At 40.7% G+C, this 15330-nt stretch overlaps 1 protein-coding gene across 5 annotated transcripts; it reads right to left on the bottom strand.

The window, feature by feature from the left end:
- Positions 1219-14567, bottom strand: IL1A (interleukin 1 alpha). Of its 5 annotated transcripts, XM_013987857.2 has the most exons (8): positions 14429-14471; positions 13726-13780; positions 11863-11911; positions 11513-11685; positions 10287-10509; positions 7082-7255; positions 5135-5256; positions 1219-2918 (listed from the first exon to the last, which is right to left on the bottom strand). In XM_013987857.2, the coding sequence occupies exons 5-8, from the start codon at positions 10462-10464 to the stop codon at positions 2721-2723; spliced, it is 672 nt and encodes a 223-aa protein (XP_013843311.1). In that variant the 5' UTR covers positions 10465-10509; positions 11513-11685; positions 11863-11911; positions 13726-13780; positions 14429-14471; the 3' UTR covers positions 1219-2720.

Genomic DNA, 15330 nt, shown 5'->3' with positions numbered 1-15330 from the left:
TCAAAATGTATTTTTTTTTCTTTTTTCTTTTTGTCTTTTTAGGGCCTCACCTGCAGCAAATGGAGGTTCCCAGGCTAGAGGTCTAATAGGAACTGTAGTTGCCAACCTACAGCACAGCCACAGCTGCTCCAGATCTGAGTCACATCTGTGACCTACACCACAGCTCATAGCAATGCTGGATCTTCAACCTACTGAGTGAGGCCAGGGATCGAACCTGCAACCTCATGGTTCCTAGTCGGATTCATTTCTGCTGTGCCACGATGGGAACTGCAATTTTATTTTATTTCATTTTTCATTCGTGTGTGTGTGTGTGTGTATGTGTGTGTGTGTGCACCTGCGTGCACGCATATGTGTGCGCGCACACAAGCACACACACGTGCACATTATATACATTCTTTTTCTCATACTATCTTCCATCATGTTCTACCACAAGAGATTGGATATAGTTCCCTGTGGTGTTATTTCCTTCTAAATGAAGTCGTGGTTCTGTCAGTGAGGAAGATGGGGAGATAGTGATTGCATGTATAGGTGAGCAGTGTTCACCATATTCTTCTCTTCTTTTTCTTCTCTGATGTAATTTTTAGCATTTTACCAGCTGTAAACCTGCTGATGTCTTCCAATCACCATTTAATTCTAACTTCTCTTGGGTTCCAGACACGTCATCATTTCCCACTGCACATCTGCGTGTTTGGTGTCCTGCCAGTAACTCAAATCATGTGTCTAAAATGGTACTCATTCTACGTCATCCTGGAATTTAGGAGATTGCTATATTTCTACCAAAAATATTGATGAAGACACCACCACTCACCTATTCTCAAAAAACTGAGAGTCATCTTGGACTACTTCCTTATTATGTCCCACATCTAATTCCAAGTTCTCTTGATTTTGGCTTTTTCCAACTCAGCATACATTGTATCTCGTGTTTCCAAAGGGATCCATTAGTCCCTAGTGTGTCTCTGAATGTGCATTTGTATGGAAAAATGAACACATGTGTTGTTTGTCTGGATAAATGAACACATGCATTGTTACATGTATTGTAACACAGGATATTGAACCTGGGAAGATCCTTAATGTATTAGCAAGCTAACCACAAAATCTTGGTCTGGATTTGTGAAATAACACTCATTATAGTTATTTTTGTGAACTTTTATCATCTGTTCCCAATTACCATGCAGTAAAATAATGTTTAAGACAACAAATAATTATGTGTCAGGTTTACCTTTTTGTAACATTTATTCAATTGTCATTGATAATAATGTATCAATCCTTATTGTTGATGGGAATGTAATAGTAGGATATGCTCATAAGATTGAGAACTAGAAAGAACAGTGCTTATGTTCTGGAAAAGAAAGCTTGGTTTTTTCTTTTTAAGGCCACGCTTGTGGCGTATGGAAGTTCCTAGGCTGGGGGTCAAATTGGAGCTGTAGTTGAGGCCTATACCACTATGCCAGCTCTGAGCCACCTCCGCGGCCTATGCAACAGTTTGTGGCCATGCCGGATCTTTAAACCACTAAGTGAGGCTAGGCATAGAACCTGCATCCTCATGGAGACTACTTCAGGTTCTTAACCAGTTGAGCCACAAAGGGAACTCTAGAAAAAAAAAATTTAGATCACAGTTGTCCCGTGGTTGCCAAAATTAAGTTCATCCCATTTTAGCTGGTAGGATTTGATAGCAGGTGAAACTGAATGACACAGGAATGCCAAGGCGAGTTTAAAGGCAGACAAGTCAAAGCTTTTGGCCAATGATCAGCTCAAACAAACAAGGTAATTATGATAAATTTATTATCATAATTACAGGGCTCCCAGTTACTAGAATACAGACCTTCATGGCCATGGAAAAAGTACAACAACTTGGCCCAAAATGCCTTAGTACCTCCAACTCATTCAACCTGGAAAACACTGTCTGCTATCATTGAAGATGACTGGTCATACTCAGAGATCACAAGGAGTTGACATAAATATAATAATATGTTATACTTATATTAGAAATAATATTATAAATACATATGTATATATAAATAATAACTTAAAATAACATTTCAGGCTTTGCCTTCTTCTGGAGGCTCAGCTTCAAGAAGCATTTTACTAAAACAAGCTCACTGTCATAGAATACTGTTGAGGCAGGAAGGAGATATAATCTATTACATAGATATAATAGATATAATAATAAATATTATATACATAATGTACATGTATATGCTATGTATGTGTGTGTGTATATATATGTATATATATATATTTTTAAGATTAAATTGAGGTTCCAGAAACTTACAATGTTATATAGGGTCCATCAGCAACTTAAAAGCAAAAGGTAAGCAGGTGGAATGAAATCCTGGGTCCATAGCTTCTCATTCCAGCTGCTATTGTGGATACTTCTTAATATCCTCAGGCCTTAGTTAACCCATCTGTAATATGGGTAGAACCTTTTTGGTAGCCATAGTCAGTAACCCTGGTCCTCCCAAGATTGTTATGCAGAATAATAATTAAAATGATTGGTAGTTTGTAAATGACAGTGTGTTTTTTAAATACTAAGCGATGTTATTTGTTAGTGTTGGTTCTACCAGACTTCGCTCCCTCTCTTACAAAGAGAGTAAACATTCATTTAGAATTACAAAGGCTCAGCACATGCTCAGCGAGTGACTAAGAGTGAAAGATTTAACTCCTTCATGTACATGGTACATACGGCCTGTCAACACTTCACAGGTAAGTAGACACCAGAGTCAAGACTGGTTTTCCAGTATCTGAAAGTCAGTGACAGAGGGCAGCCCCGGTGCCATGTGCACCAGTTTTTCCTGCCTTGTGGCAATAAACAACTTTGGATGGGCGGCTGATTTGAAGTAGTCCATATTGCCATGCTTTTCCCAGAAGAAGAGGAGACTGGTCTCATCTTTGATGGTTTTGGGTGTCTCAGGCAGCTCCTAGGATAAGAAGCACAAAGATCTGTTAGAGAACAAGAGGATGCTAAAAAAAGAACTGATGCTCAGTCCCTTGGCATTTGGCCTTTGTGAGAAACAGCACTTTAGGACTATGACTCTGTAAAATGATGATATAGGTTCTTCATTTACTTGTTTATTCAGAAAGCATCTATTAAATGCCTATTAGATGTATAGCCTTGACTATTCATAATAATTGATTTCCTTGGTTAGCTGGAGAGAAATCCAATTTCATCATGAAGATGGCCAAGACACTAGTGTCTCCTGGTGTTCTGGCAGGGAGGTTGAAACGTTGTTCTTATCTCACCTTCAACATGGACAGAAAGCATTTTGCATCAAATCTGATCACTAGTGACTCTAAGACTTTTTTTTTTTTTTTTTTTTTTTTTTTTGTTAAGGCCAAACCTGTAGCATATGGAAGTTCTCAGTCTAGGGGTTGAATTGGAACTACAGCTGCCAGCCTATGACACAGCCATAGCAATGCGGGATCCAAGCTGCGTCTGCGACCTGCACCACAGCTCAGGGCAATGTCAGATCCTTAACCCACTGAGCAAGGCCAGGGATCAAACCTGCATCCTCTTGGATACTAGCTGGGTTCATTACTACTGAGCCACAACTGGAACTCCCTGACTCTAAGACTTTGAAACATTCAACCACTAAATGTGCAAATCATACTTCGGGAAAACAATTTAGAATTTAGAGATGTTTATCTCTGTATTTAGGTCTATAGCTGAAGGTTAAGAAAACCAGTACACATACGCACAACTTCTCAGTCACATCAGCAGCTGAACCCTTTCAATACAGTTTTTTTCCCCCACTATTGTGATCTTTTTACAGGAGGAATATAAAAAAATCTAACAGTACTTTCATGGAAAAACAAAATTCAAATTCTAACTTGAGATGCTTCTTTTCTGCTCTTTCAGTTGAAAAGAACTAAATATCCTTTTGAAGTTTCCTTGGAGTTTTCAATGTCAACAAGGATTTTCTTTGGCTGTGCCCATGGCATATGGAAGTTCCTGGGCCAGGGATTAAACCGCACCACAGCAGTACCCAGAGTCACTGCAGTGACAATGCCAGATCCTTAACCCACTGAGCCACCAGGGAACTCCAACAAGGATTCTATTTCCCAAACCTATTCGTCTCCTAGTTTTCCCCATCAGTAAATGGAATTTCTCCTCTTCTCCTGTTGGTTCTATTTCCAAAATATAACCAGATTCTGTCCCCTTCTTTCCACCTATCTCATGACTCCCCGCCCACAGAATGTTGTTGTTGTTTTTTTTTTTTTTTCTCTTTCTATGGCCGCACCTGTGGCATATGGAAGTCCCTGGGCTAGGGGCTGAATCGGAGCTGCAGCTCCAAGCCTATGCCACAGCCACAGCAATGCCAGATCTGAGCAGCATCTTCAACCTACCCTGCAGCTCATGGCAATGCTGGATCCTTAATCCACTGAGTGAGCCAGGGGATACTTGTTGGATTCTTAACCCACTGAGCCACAATGGGAACTCCCCCCCGACTGTTCCTATAAACTCTTAACTGGGATCTCTGGTTTCTCTATTGCTTTTGTTCTGATCTAGTCTCCATATTGGAAAATATAAGTAAAGTCAGGACATTTCCCTTTTTGAGGCCCTTTGAGGGCTTGTTACTATCCTTCAAATGAAATCAAATGCAAAGCTCTTGCAAATCTCAGCCTCTACGTAACTTTTCTCTTCAGAGTGCCCCAGCTCCATGTGTGTCCCTTCTATCTTTAAGGCTGGCCTGTAAGCTCTGGAAGCTCTAGGCTGGGGTTTGGGTCCTGGCCCTCAGCTTTTGGCTTTGTACCATTGGCAGGTGATTAATCTTTGATCTCAGTGGCTCATTTGAGTTTCTTGGAGGGAGAGCCCACTGTCTTAATGCCTACTATCACGTTGGGCAGATAGTAAATGTCAGTAAAGTTCCAAGATGGATGGAATAAATGGATGCCCAAGGATGGGAGGGGGATGGGGTGAGGCAGGGGAAGGAGAAAGAAGAAGGCAATTTACCCTTTCTGTACCTTTGCAACTTCCACCCTGCTCTCTTATGGATCTTGCCTAGAATTAATTGCTTCAGGAGACAGACGTGGGATGGGGAGGCAAATGGGCAGGTGGGATTGTGGTAGGAAAAGAAGAGGACTGGGCACCCTGCTGGGGAGCAGGTGGTTGGCCTGTTGACTGAGAACAACTGACCTTCAGCAACACGGGTTCGTCTTCGTTTTGAGCACTCACAAACAGTCGGGTTTCTGAGATTCTTAGAGTCACAGGAAGTTGCGAATCATCATTTGATGTATAAGCAGCCATGTCAAATTTCACTGGCAATGAGAAAAGCCAAAGAAGAAACTAAATCCATTGTACTGGTGTAAAATCAAGTGTTTATGAAGATGCTGTGTGTGTGTGTGTGTGTGTGTGTGTTATTTCCCCAACTGTTGTGTAAGTACCTGAAGGTCAGGAGTGGAATTTATACATTATTGGATTACTAGGCATTATTATTATTTACTAGGCAGGTAAACACATGGGTAATGGCTTTAGAATTTTCTGTGTTGAATGAATGCTTGGGGTTGAGCACTTATTGAATCTTTTTGTAATTCTATGCATGAGATAAGACCCTGAGATTTGTGAGGTCATGAGTAAAATGGATGGGTTTAAGGAAGCTGACACACTCGTATGTTGCTAACGATGACAGTGAAAAGTAGTTCAGTTTTCCTTAGAGAAAAGTGCTTAATAAGAGCTGTAAAATTATTTGTGCCTAGAAATCCAGCATGTGGGATATTCTGCAAAGAAATAACCTCTTAGGGAAAGAAATAATTTATACACAGATGTTTGCAACTGTGTTATTTAGAGCAAACCCAAGGGACCAGCATAGCAACATGATGGAATATTCCAGTGTCATTAAAAATGGCAAACACAGGAGTTCCCATTGTGGTGCAGCAGAAACAAATCATACTAGTATCCATGATGATGCGGGTTTGATCCTTAGCTTCGCTCAGCAGGTCAGTGATCAGGTGTTGCCGTGAGCTGTGGTGTAGATCACAGATGCACCTTGGATCACTTGTTGTTGTGGCTGTGGTGCAGGTTGGCAGCTGCAACTCCAATTCGACCCCTAGGCTGGGAACTTCCATATGCTGCAGCTGCAGCCATAAAAATAAAATAGGAAAAAAAAATGGTAAACACATATATTGTGGGAAAACTGTGTGAAATAACCTTAAGTAGGAAAATAGAACACAAAATAATTTGTAATGGGCACAGAGTGGAAAGCACATTAGCTGAAGTAGGTCTCATCAGAAAGAGCCCTGCTTGTTTATTGCAAAATAGACTCTTGGAATTTCTGAAAATAACGTTGTTTACTGATGACAGGTCCTGAAGTTAAAACATGTACACCATGGAAACTGGATGGGTGTGGCAACGTTTCTTGGATTCTAAATTTCATTCTTCAGAACATGTCTGCTGCTTAGTGGCTGTTTTGTCTCTCAATTATGTTATCAAAACAATGATGCTGGTTTGTTGTTATTTGTAAGTTTGATCAGCAGGCTTTCTAATGGAGAATGATGGCCCATCACTGGCTTCTGAGTAAATCTGGGTAGTTTTATTTATTTATTATTTTGGAGACAGTTTTCTTATCTTTCAAATCGAAAGTAAGACTATCTCAGAGAATAGAAGGAGACAGTAGCTCGGAAAGCTTTATACTGCACTAGTGCTTTCAGAGCTAGGACAATTTCCCCTTATGGAGCTTCCAGATTTGGCTGTGCTTGCTTGGAATTTTTACAGGGGGTTATGTGCTTCATTTGATTCTAAAAGAATTGTGCAAAGCCCAGAATCTAGAGAGGTTCATTCTTTGAAAGCAGAAAGCTGAAAAGAGGAGTTCCCACTGGCGGTGGGTTAAGAACCCGACATAGTGTCCGTGAGGAAGTGGGTTCCATCCTTGGCCTTGCTCAGTGGGTTAAGGATCCCGAGTTGTTGTGGCTGTGGCCTAGGCCTCAGCTGCAGCTATGATTTGACCCTTAGCCTGGGAACTAACATATGCTGCAGGTGTGGCCATGGAAAAAGCAAAAAAAAAAAAAAAAAAAAAAAAAAAGCAAGCAAGCTTAAAAGAAATACTGAAATAAGAGGAAGGGGGAGAAGACAGTTGTGTCCGTTTACCTGCCTCATCCAGGTTATTTAGCACAGCAGCCATGAGGTATTGACCTGACGGGTCTCGAATGATGCTTTGATTGCGGGCATCATTCAGGATGCACTGGTGGTTGATGACCCTCATGAAGTTGTATTTCATGTTGCTCTGGAAGCTGTATGTTGCTGATCTGGGCTTGATGATTTCTGAAACCATTATCACAAGCTCAGGTTAATGTCTAGATACAAACATAGATGCTTTACCTGCTCTAATATAAGCATAGAGAATAGCTACGGAAGGGTCATAAGGAACATCCCAATCTCTGTGAGGAAACCGAGAGGGAAGTGAAATCTCCCCAATGACAGAACAGGTTCTAGGTCTCTCACTGTGGTTACTTATTTCTTTCACTTTTTTTTTTTTTTTTTTTGGTCTTTTGTCTTTTGTCTTTTTAGGGCCGTACCTGTGGCATACGGAGGTTCCCAGGCTAGGGGTCTAATCGGAGCTGTAGCCACTGGCCTACACCAGAGTCACAGCAACGCAGGATCCAAGCCGAGTCTGTGACCTACACCACAGCTCCCGGCAATGCTGGATCCTTAACCCACTGAGCGAGGTCAGGGATCACACCCGCAACCTCGTAGTTCCTAGTTGGATTCATTTCCACTGCACCATGATGAGAACTCTGGTTACTTATTTCTTTTGACAGTTCGATTCTACAGGCAATAGATTTTTAAAAAAAGAGATTATTTGTGCAACATGTTTGGTTGTTTGGAGCAACCAGGAAGACTCCTTCGATTCCCCACCTGTATTTGCAAGTTAATGCATCTTGAGAAAAAAAAAATGAATCCCCTAAGAATTATGTAACGTCACAGAGATGCGGGTCTAGATGTTTACTGCTCTTTTTTCCCCCTTAGTTACCAAGGTTTTATTTTTATTTAATTATTATTATTTTTTGTCTTTTTAGGGCCACACCCTCGGCATATGGAAGTTTCCAGGCTAGAGGTTGAATCAGAGCTGTAACCACCGGCCTACACCACAGCCACAGCAACACGGGATCCGAGCTTCGTCTGCGACCTACACCACAGCTCATGGCAACACTGGATCCTTAACCCACTAAGCGAGTCCAGGGATTGAACCTGAGCCCTCATGGATACTAGTCAGATTCGTTACCACTGAGGCACAACGGGAACTCCTACCGCCTTTTTGTTTTGTTTTGTTTTTCTACCTAGCACATTTCTGAACAGTGGTATGTATCAACAGCTCTACAAATATTCATGGCTCTGAGTAATTCTACTTCCAACAATCTTTTAATTATAAGAAAATAAATGATAGAAATGGAAATTTACTGGAAGTTCCCTTTTGGCTTAGCACGTTAAAGGTCCGGCCTTGTGCAACAGGTTGTGAGCCTGATCCCTGGCCCAGAAACTTCCACAGGCCACACATGAGGCCAAGAAAAAAAAAGATTTACTGATACAGATATTCATTTCTGCATTACTTATAATGGTGAAAAATCAGTGCTCGAAAATGCCCTTTAGTTACTGTTAGATGAAAAAAGTTGGATATAAAACTATATATTTGATCCTAATAATGTTTTAACATAGTTGTTTCTGCATGTGTATATATACAAAAAAGACTTTAAGGAAAGTACCATAGTGCTGGAAGTGGTAAACTTTGAGGGGTAGTATGAGTGATTTTAATTTGCTTTCTTATAGTTTCTCGTATTTTCCAATTTTCTAGGTGAACACGTGAATGTTTAGCTGTTACCTTAAAAAAGTTGGGTTTAAGTTTCATGTAGTGGCTTATACAGTAAAGGCATGGGAGAGAAAAACCATCATTTCTATAGTCAGAACTGCCTTGGTTTGAAGCTCTACCACTTACACACTATGAGATTTTGGGAAGGTCACTATCTTACTGAGCTTAATTTTGTCATATGTAAAAAGAGAATGTAGGGTTGTCATGAAGATTAGCGATAAGTCATTAATGAATTAATAAAGTAGGTAGTAGTAACAAAGCTAGTAGTAATAGAAATAATAACAATATTATATTATAAATATATTATATTATGTTTACATACTATAGAAATACATTTAATATATGTTTGATATATATTGTATTATTATAAATATATTTATATAATATAAAATATATTATATACACACTTAATATATCTATAATATTACATTATAAAATAGCTAACATTTATTAGGTGTTTTCTTCTTTTCTTTCTTTCTTTCTTTTTTTTTTGCTTTATAGGGCTGCACTCTCGGCACATGGAGGTTCCCAGGCTAGGGGTCAAACCGGAGCTACAGCTGCAGGCCTACACCACAGCCACAGCAACGAAGGATCAGAGCCTAGTCTGCGATCTAAACCACAGCTCGGGGCAATGCCAGATCCTTAACCCACAGTGCGAAGCTAGGGTTTGAATCCACAATCTCATGGTTCCTAGTCAGACTCGCTTCCGCTGAGCCACAAGGGAACTCCTATTAGGTGTTTTCTATGTGACAGGCATTATTCTAGCCTAGAAGTGTGAGAGTGTTGCCTCATTTCATCTTCACAACAAGTAGGGACTCTGATTATCTCCACTTTATCTCTGTTTTACAGTAGAGGAAACTGGAGCACAGACAGGTTAAGCAACTTGCCCAAGGACTCATAATTAGTATGCAGAGGAGCGTAACTCCTAAGTGGTCACCTACTAACTGCTTTTTGCCAATAGGCTGAAAGTCACAGAACCTTAACATCACGGCCACCAACAAGCCTGTGATCATGGATGCTAGACTCAGGTCACGGCTGCTCTCTCCCCACTGGAGAAGGATAAACATTAATTTTTCTTTTTTTATAGTTACTAGACTAATGTCTGGTTACCCTTTGGTCACTCTGATTCTAGGTTTTATTTTCCCTGCTGGCTTTATTTTACTCTGCTGTCCCCATTTTTTTTTTTGTTGTCTTTTTTCTTTTTAGGGCCACACCTGAGGCATATGGAGGTTCCCAGGCTAGGGGTCAACTTGGAGCTACAACTGCTGGCCCAAGTCACAGCCACAGCAATGAGGGATCTGAGCTGCGTCTGCAACCTACACCACAGCTCATGGCACCGCCGGATCCTTAACCTACTGAGTGAGGCCAGGGATCGAACCCACAACCTCATGGTTCCTAGTTGGATTCGTTTCTGCTGTGCCACGATGGGAACTCCCTCACTTGTTTAAAAAATAAAAAACAAGGGTATTATTGCACTTGACCCCTTACCTTCTTCTGTGTCATTGGCAATGGCTTCCAGGTCGTCATCGGTGATGAACTGATTTAAACTCAACCGTCTCTTCTTCAGAATCTTCCCGTTGGCTGCTGCCATCACCACACTGTCCTTGAAGTTTAGCCTGGATGTCTTAGAGGTTTTAGAGGTACTCAGAGGCATAAATTTATCCATGCCGTCCCCAGGAAGTGGCTCATAGCTGGCATCATAGAAGGACTTCTGTGAAGAAAGAAAATGGAAACTGAGAGGTTGTCTATAGCCATAGAATGAGACTCATTTACAAGAGTTTAGTTCAACAGACTTAGAGAGGATGTTCATTTTGGTTTTGGGTAACCCACTTTTCATCAGTCTTCCCCTCCCCCATCTCTCCTTCCCTCTTTCCTCTTTCTCTGCCTCCTTCCCTCCTCATTCTTCCCCTCCCTCCCATCCCTCCTTTTAGGATTTCCCTGGAAGGATGTGATCTCTTGGAAAGTCATTGTCATCCATCTGCAGACTCAAAAATGAAATGCTATGCTTAGTGAAGTAAGTCAGACAAATACTGTATGACATCACTTACATGTGGACTCTAAAAAAGAATACAAATGAATCTGTATACAAAACACAAACAGACTCACAGACATGAAAAACAAACTTGTAGTTACCAAAGGGGAGAGGAGCAAATTAGGGGTATGGGATTAACAGAGACAAATTACTATACATAAACAACATGGATTTTCTGCATAGCAAACTATTTTCAATATCTTGTTTTTTTTTTTTTCCCACTGTACAGCAAGGGGATCAAGTTATCCTTACATGTATACATTACAATTACATTTTTTATTTTCAATATCTTGTAAATAACCTATAATGGAATGTAATCAGAAAAAAACCCAGAGTCACTATGTTCTACACCTGAAACTAACACAATATTGTAAGTCAACTCTATGTCAATTAAAAAAAGGAGATGTGATGACACAGGTCTACAAATGATCTTCGTGAGTTGCAGCCTTCCAGTTAGTTTCCCCACAGTGGGTTACCCATTTGTGGGTATGTTCAAATATTTTAGAAATACTCCTTTGGGAACAGCTTTTAGAGCCAGTATTGAAGTCTAAGGCACTACCTAGGCTGCCTATTTGTGGTCTCTTAGCAAAACAACACAGCATGTGAGTGGTAAGATTTCCTGCTTTCTGTTGGCCTGCATCCTCCATCACTGCTTCATGGGCTATTATGTTCAGAGGATCACCTCTAATGTCTGGAGCTGGTGTTAGAGAGGATGCCACAGACATCACTTTAGGAGACAGACCCCAGGTGCAGTGGCCTGAAGAAGCTGTCCCAGGATGGCACTTCATTCTTGGAATTTCAGGAGAATTCTACTCTCTCTTGGTAAAAGTTGGTGAGCAGGAAGAGAGCCATCAACTGTCAGGTGGAGAGAGGCAGTCAGTCTCACTTATAATGAAAACATGCATGTGTCTGGACTTCTACTGAAGGTAAAACAAAAACATCTGGGGACTCAAGCCACAAACGGTTCTCTCTTGGTAGAGAAAGTAAAGTATAAGCATAGCAATCCCATAAGAAGTACAGTCATTTGCTTACCTGATTCAGAGAGAGATGGTCGATATCAGAACTGTATTCTTCATTTTCACTGTTAAACAAGGATACAGTTCTTTTGTTATATCACTATAGTCAATGGTCAACATATTTTAATAACCATATTAGCTTTGGGTAATACACACTCGCAGTCATTACTGTCATCTTTGAAAATTAAGGACTTCTGTACATACACAAACATGCAGTAATTTGTACCTGATAATTTGGAATTAGTAATCATCAGGTCAGGCCTTGAACTTTATTTATGCTCTATTTATAAACTGAAGAGTCATAATTGAACTTCAAGGAAAAAATTTAAGCTTCTGACTCAGGGGAGAAGAAATATTTTTGAAGCACCCATTTTAATTTTAACCAGATAGGTCATATGTTACAACTTGCTTTCATGTATTCACTAATGCAGAATTAATAATTTATCCCTTGCAAAATATCTAAGCAACATTTCTATAGCCTAGTCTGTCAGAGTATTTCAATAGGTAATGGATTTGAAAAGATATGTGTACCCCAATATTCATCACAGCACTATTTACAGTAGCCAAGACAGGGAAGCAACCTAAATGTCCATCAACAGAGGAATGGATAAAGAAAGATGTGGTACATATATACAATGGAATATTACTCAGCCATGAAAACAACAATATGGATGGACCTAGAGATTATCATACTAAGTGAAGTAAGGCAGTCAGAGAAAAAGACATATCATGTGATATCTCTTATATGTTGGATCTAATAAAAGTGATATAAATGAACTTATTTTCAAAACAGAAATAGCCTCACAGATCTTGAAATCAAACTTATGGTTACCAAAGGGGAAATGTCAGGGGAAGGGATAAACCAGAAGTTTGGAATCAACATATACACATGACTACATATAAAATAAATAACTAACAAGGACCTACTGTAGAGCACAGGGGACTCTACTCAATATTCTGTAATAACTCATATGGGAAAAGAGTCTGAAAAATTATATACATATATATTATATTACATGTATTTTCTATATGTATAACTGATTCATTTTGCTCTATTGAACCTAACACAAACTTGTAAATGAACTATACTCTAATAAATTTTAAAAAGGTAATGGGAACACCGTATTTGTTTAAAGGGGTCTGCAATTTTAACTTTTTATTCATTTATCTTTCTCCTATGTCTGAATGAGATTGACTGTGTATGTTTCACATGCTCGAAGTACTGTGAAGACATTTCCTGTTCCAGATTGTGATCAAGAAGTTTTCCTGAGAAAAGTTTCTTTTTCTGGCAGTCCATTAAAACCCATTACTGTTTCAGGGCATATGAACCCGACGGAGGCTGTGACTAAGAAGATGTTGAAAACCACTACGACTCAGCAGACCTTAAAAGTCATCTTTCTAAAACGGCTGTTTCCCTGTAAATTTCACTTCAGTTTACATGCTGGATGCTTAATTTCTCCGCATCCTCTTTGAACCTGACCTGACTTCAGAGCTAGGACACATCTCTACAGCCTCTGCGGATATGGCCCCATGCTGGGTACTGTAATCCCAGCAAGATTCTGCTTTTTTCTCCCCCCTCTTTAGTGCCGCACCTGCGGCATATAGAAGTTCCCAGGCTAGTGGTCAAATTGGAGCTGCAGCTGCCAGCCTATGCCACAGCCGCAGCAATGCCAGATCCGAGCCGCATCTGCGACCTACACCGCAGCTCACAGCGAAGTTGGATCCTTAACCCACTGAGCCAGGTCAGAGATGGAACCCGCATCCTCATGGCTACTAGTTGGGTTCTTAACCCACTGAGCCACAACGGGAACTCCCTGGCTGGGTTCTAATATGAGTTGATCCCCTCGTTAAATCCCAAGAGACAGAATCTCTTTCCTACCTGTAGCAGTTCTTCAGGTCTTCAAAGAGGTCAGGGACTTTGGCCATCTTCACTTCTGTAACAGAGAACACCAGTAGCTGTCAGTCCAGCCAGCTTCAGAACCAGATGCCTGCAAGGGGAACCACCTCCCTTTGGGCTTCTTGAGAATCTTCCTGAGTGACTTAGCTCACACCCACCATTTTGCCAATTCTTCTTTTCACTCCCTTGAATTATTTGCATATGTATTTGCCTCCTCTACTAGACTGTCAAGTTCTTTTAGAATCTTGGTATCCCTTCTGTGTCTGACCCAATGCACCACACATCGTAGGCATTCAATGAAAATTTGAGCAAGTAACTAACAACAAAAAAAAGAAAACCTCAACAAGAATGAGCTATTTACCTTAAATAGATGCACGAACAAGACAGAGTTAGATATTTCCTGGTTTTCTCCTAATAGATTTTGGTAGAAGATATTCCCTCCAATGGAAGCCTTGGCTATACCCTCCTGTGCCCTCATATAAAGCCAGTTCCTCCGTCCCTCCATTTCCCATCAGTAGAAAGAATCATTTTCTGAAATCTGACTGTGATTCTAACACACTCAACCAGAGAAGGACAGGAAAGGAAGGAAGAGGCTTTAGTTACAGAGGAGGGAGTTTGAGAGAGAACCGCCAAGAAGAAAAACAAAAAAATATTTTAAAAGCCAGAGATGTAATAAGAACAATACCTGTGCTGGCTGGAGCGACAAAGAGATGACTCGCTCACTCTCCGCGTGGAAACTTTGCCCCAGTCAGGCTCCTTCGCCTTTTGTCTGCTTTGGGGTGGGCGTGGTCATGATTGCATCGTGGGGAATTTACAGGGAAGAATTCTGCTTTGTATTTTTTCTTTCTTAACCTTATACTGGCCCAGAAAACGACAAATTTTATCCTTGATAACAGTGCTTGCAGAGATTCCAGGAATTTCTAACTTGTTTTATTTATTGCTTTACTCTAAACAATTTAAAACATGTAGTCTGAGAAAAAGGGAAGAAGAACAGGAAACTTCAGTTTCTAAAGATATTTGGTGGGGGGAGGGAGGGAGAACTCCTAAAATCAGAATGGTACCTGACTAGAGCTGGGGAGGCTCTTCAGAGCTGTGGTTTGTGTTTGGGCCCATTTGTTTTTTTGCACTAGGTGAGGAGGGGGAGGGGGACAAAATATGAATGGATGGAATATTCAGTCGTCCCAACCCAATCTCTGCCCCGCAGCTAAGTGGTGGCTCTTGAGGAAAGCTGATCCATCTTTGCTGAAGAGGGAGGTTAGCTTGAGTAGGCATACCTGACTCTCAGGATGGGGTGACAACCTCCTGGTTAGGGCAGGGAAGAGGAGAGAAAAGTGATATTCAACCACAGAAATCTTAATCCTTTTACTTCTCTGAATACTGTCCATCTATTTCACACAGAAGTGGCAGAGCTTCAAGAGAAAACACTCGGCCCTGGTCATGTTATAGCGAAGTTGCCCTCCACCAGAGCCCAGAGACAAGTTGGGTCTTCTCTGGGATAAACCCAAGGATAAACCCTCCTCTAGGATGGGGAAAAGGATGGAACATGATACAGGATAGTGCATCGGTGTTACCTGCCTGGTATCATCA

This window comes from Sus scrofa, chromosome 3 (genome assembly GCF_000003025.6).
Source record: "Sus scrofa isolate TJ Tabasco breed Duroc chromosome 3, Sscrofa11.1, whole genome shotgun sequence".
In the NCBI taxonomy this organism is placed as follows: domain Eukaryota; kingdom Metazoa; phylum Chordata; class Mammalia; order Artiodactyla; family Suidae; genus Sus; species Sus scrofa.
This window is presented reverse-complemented; position numbering and strand designations above follow the sequence as displayed.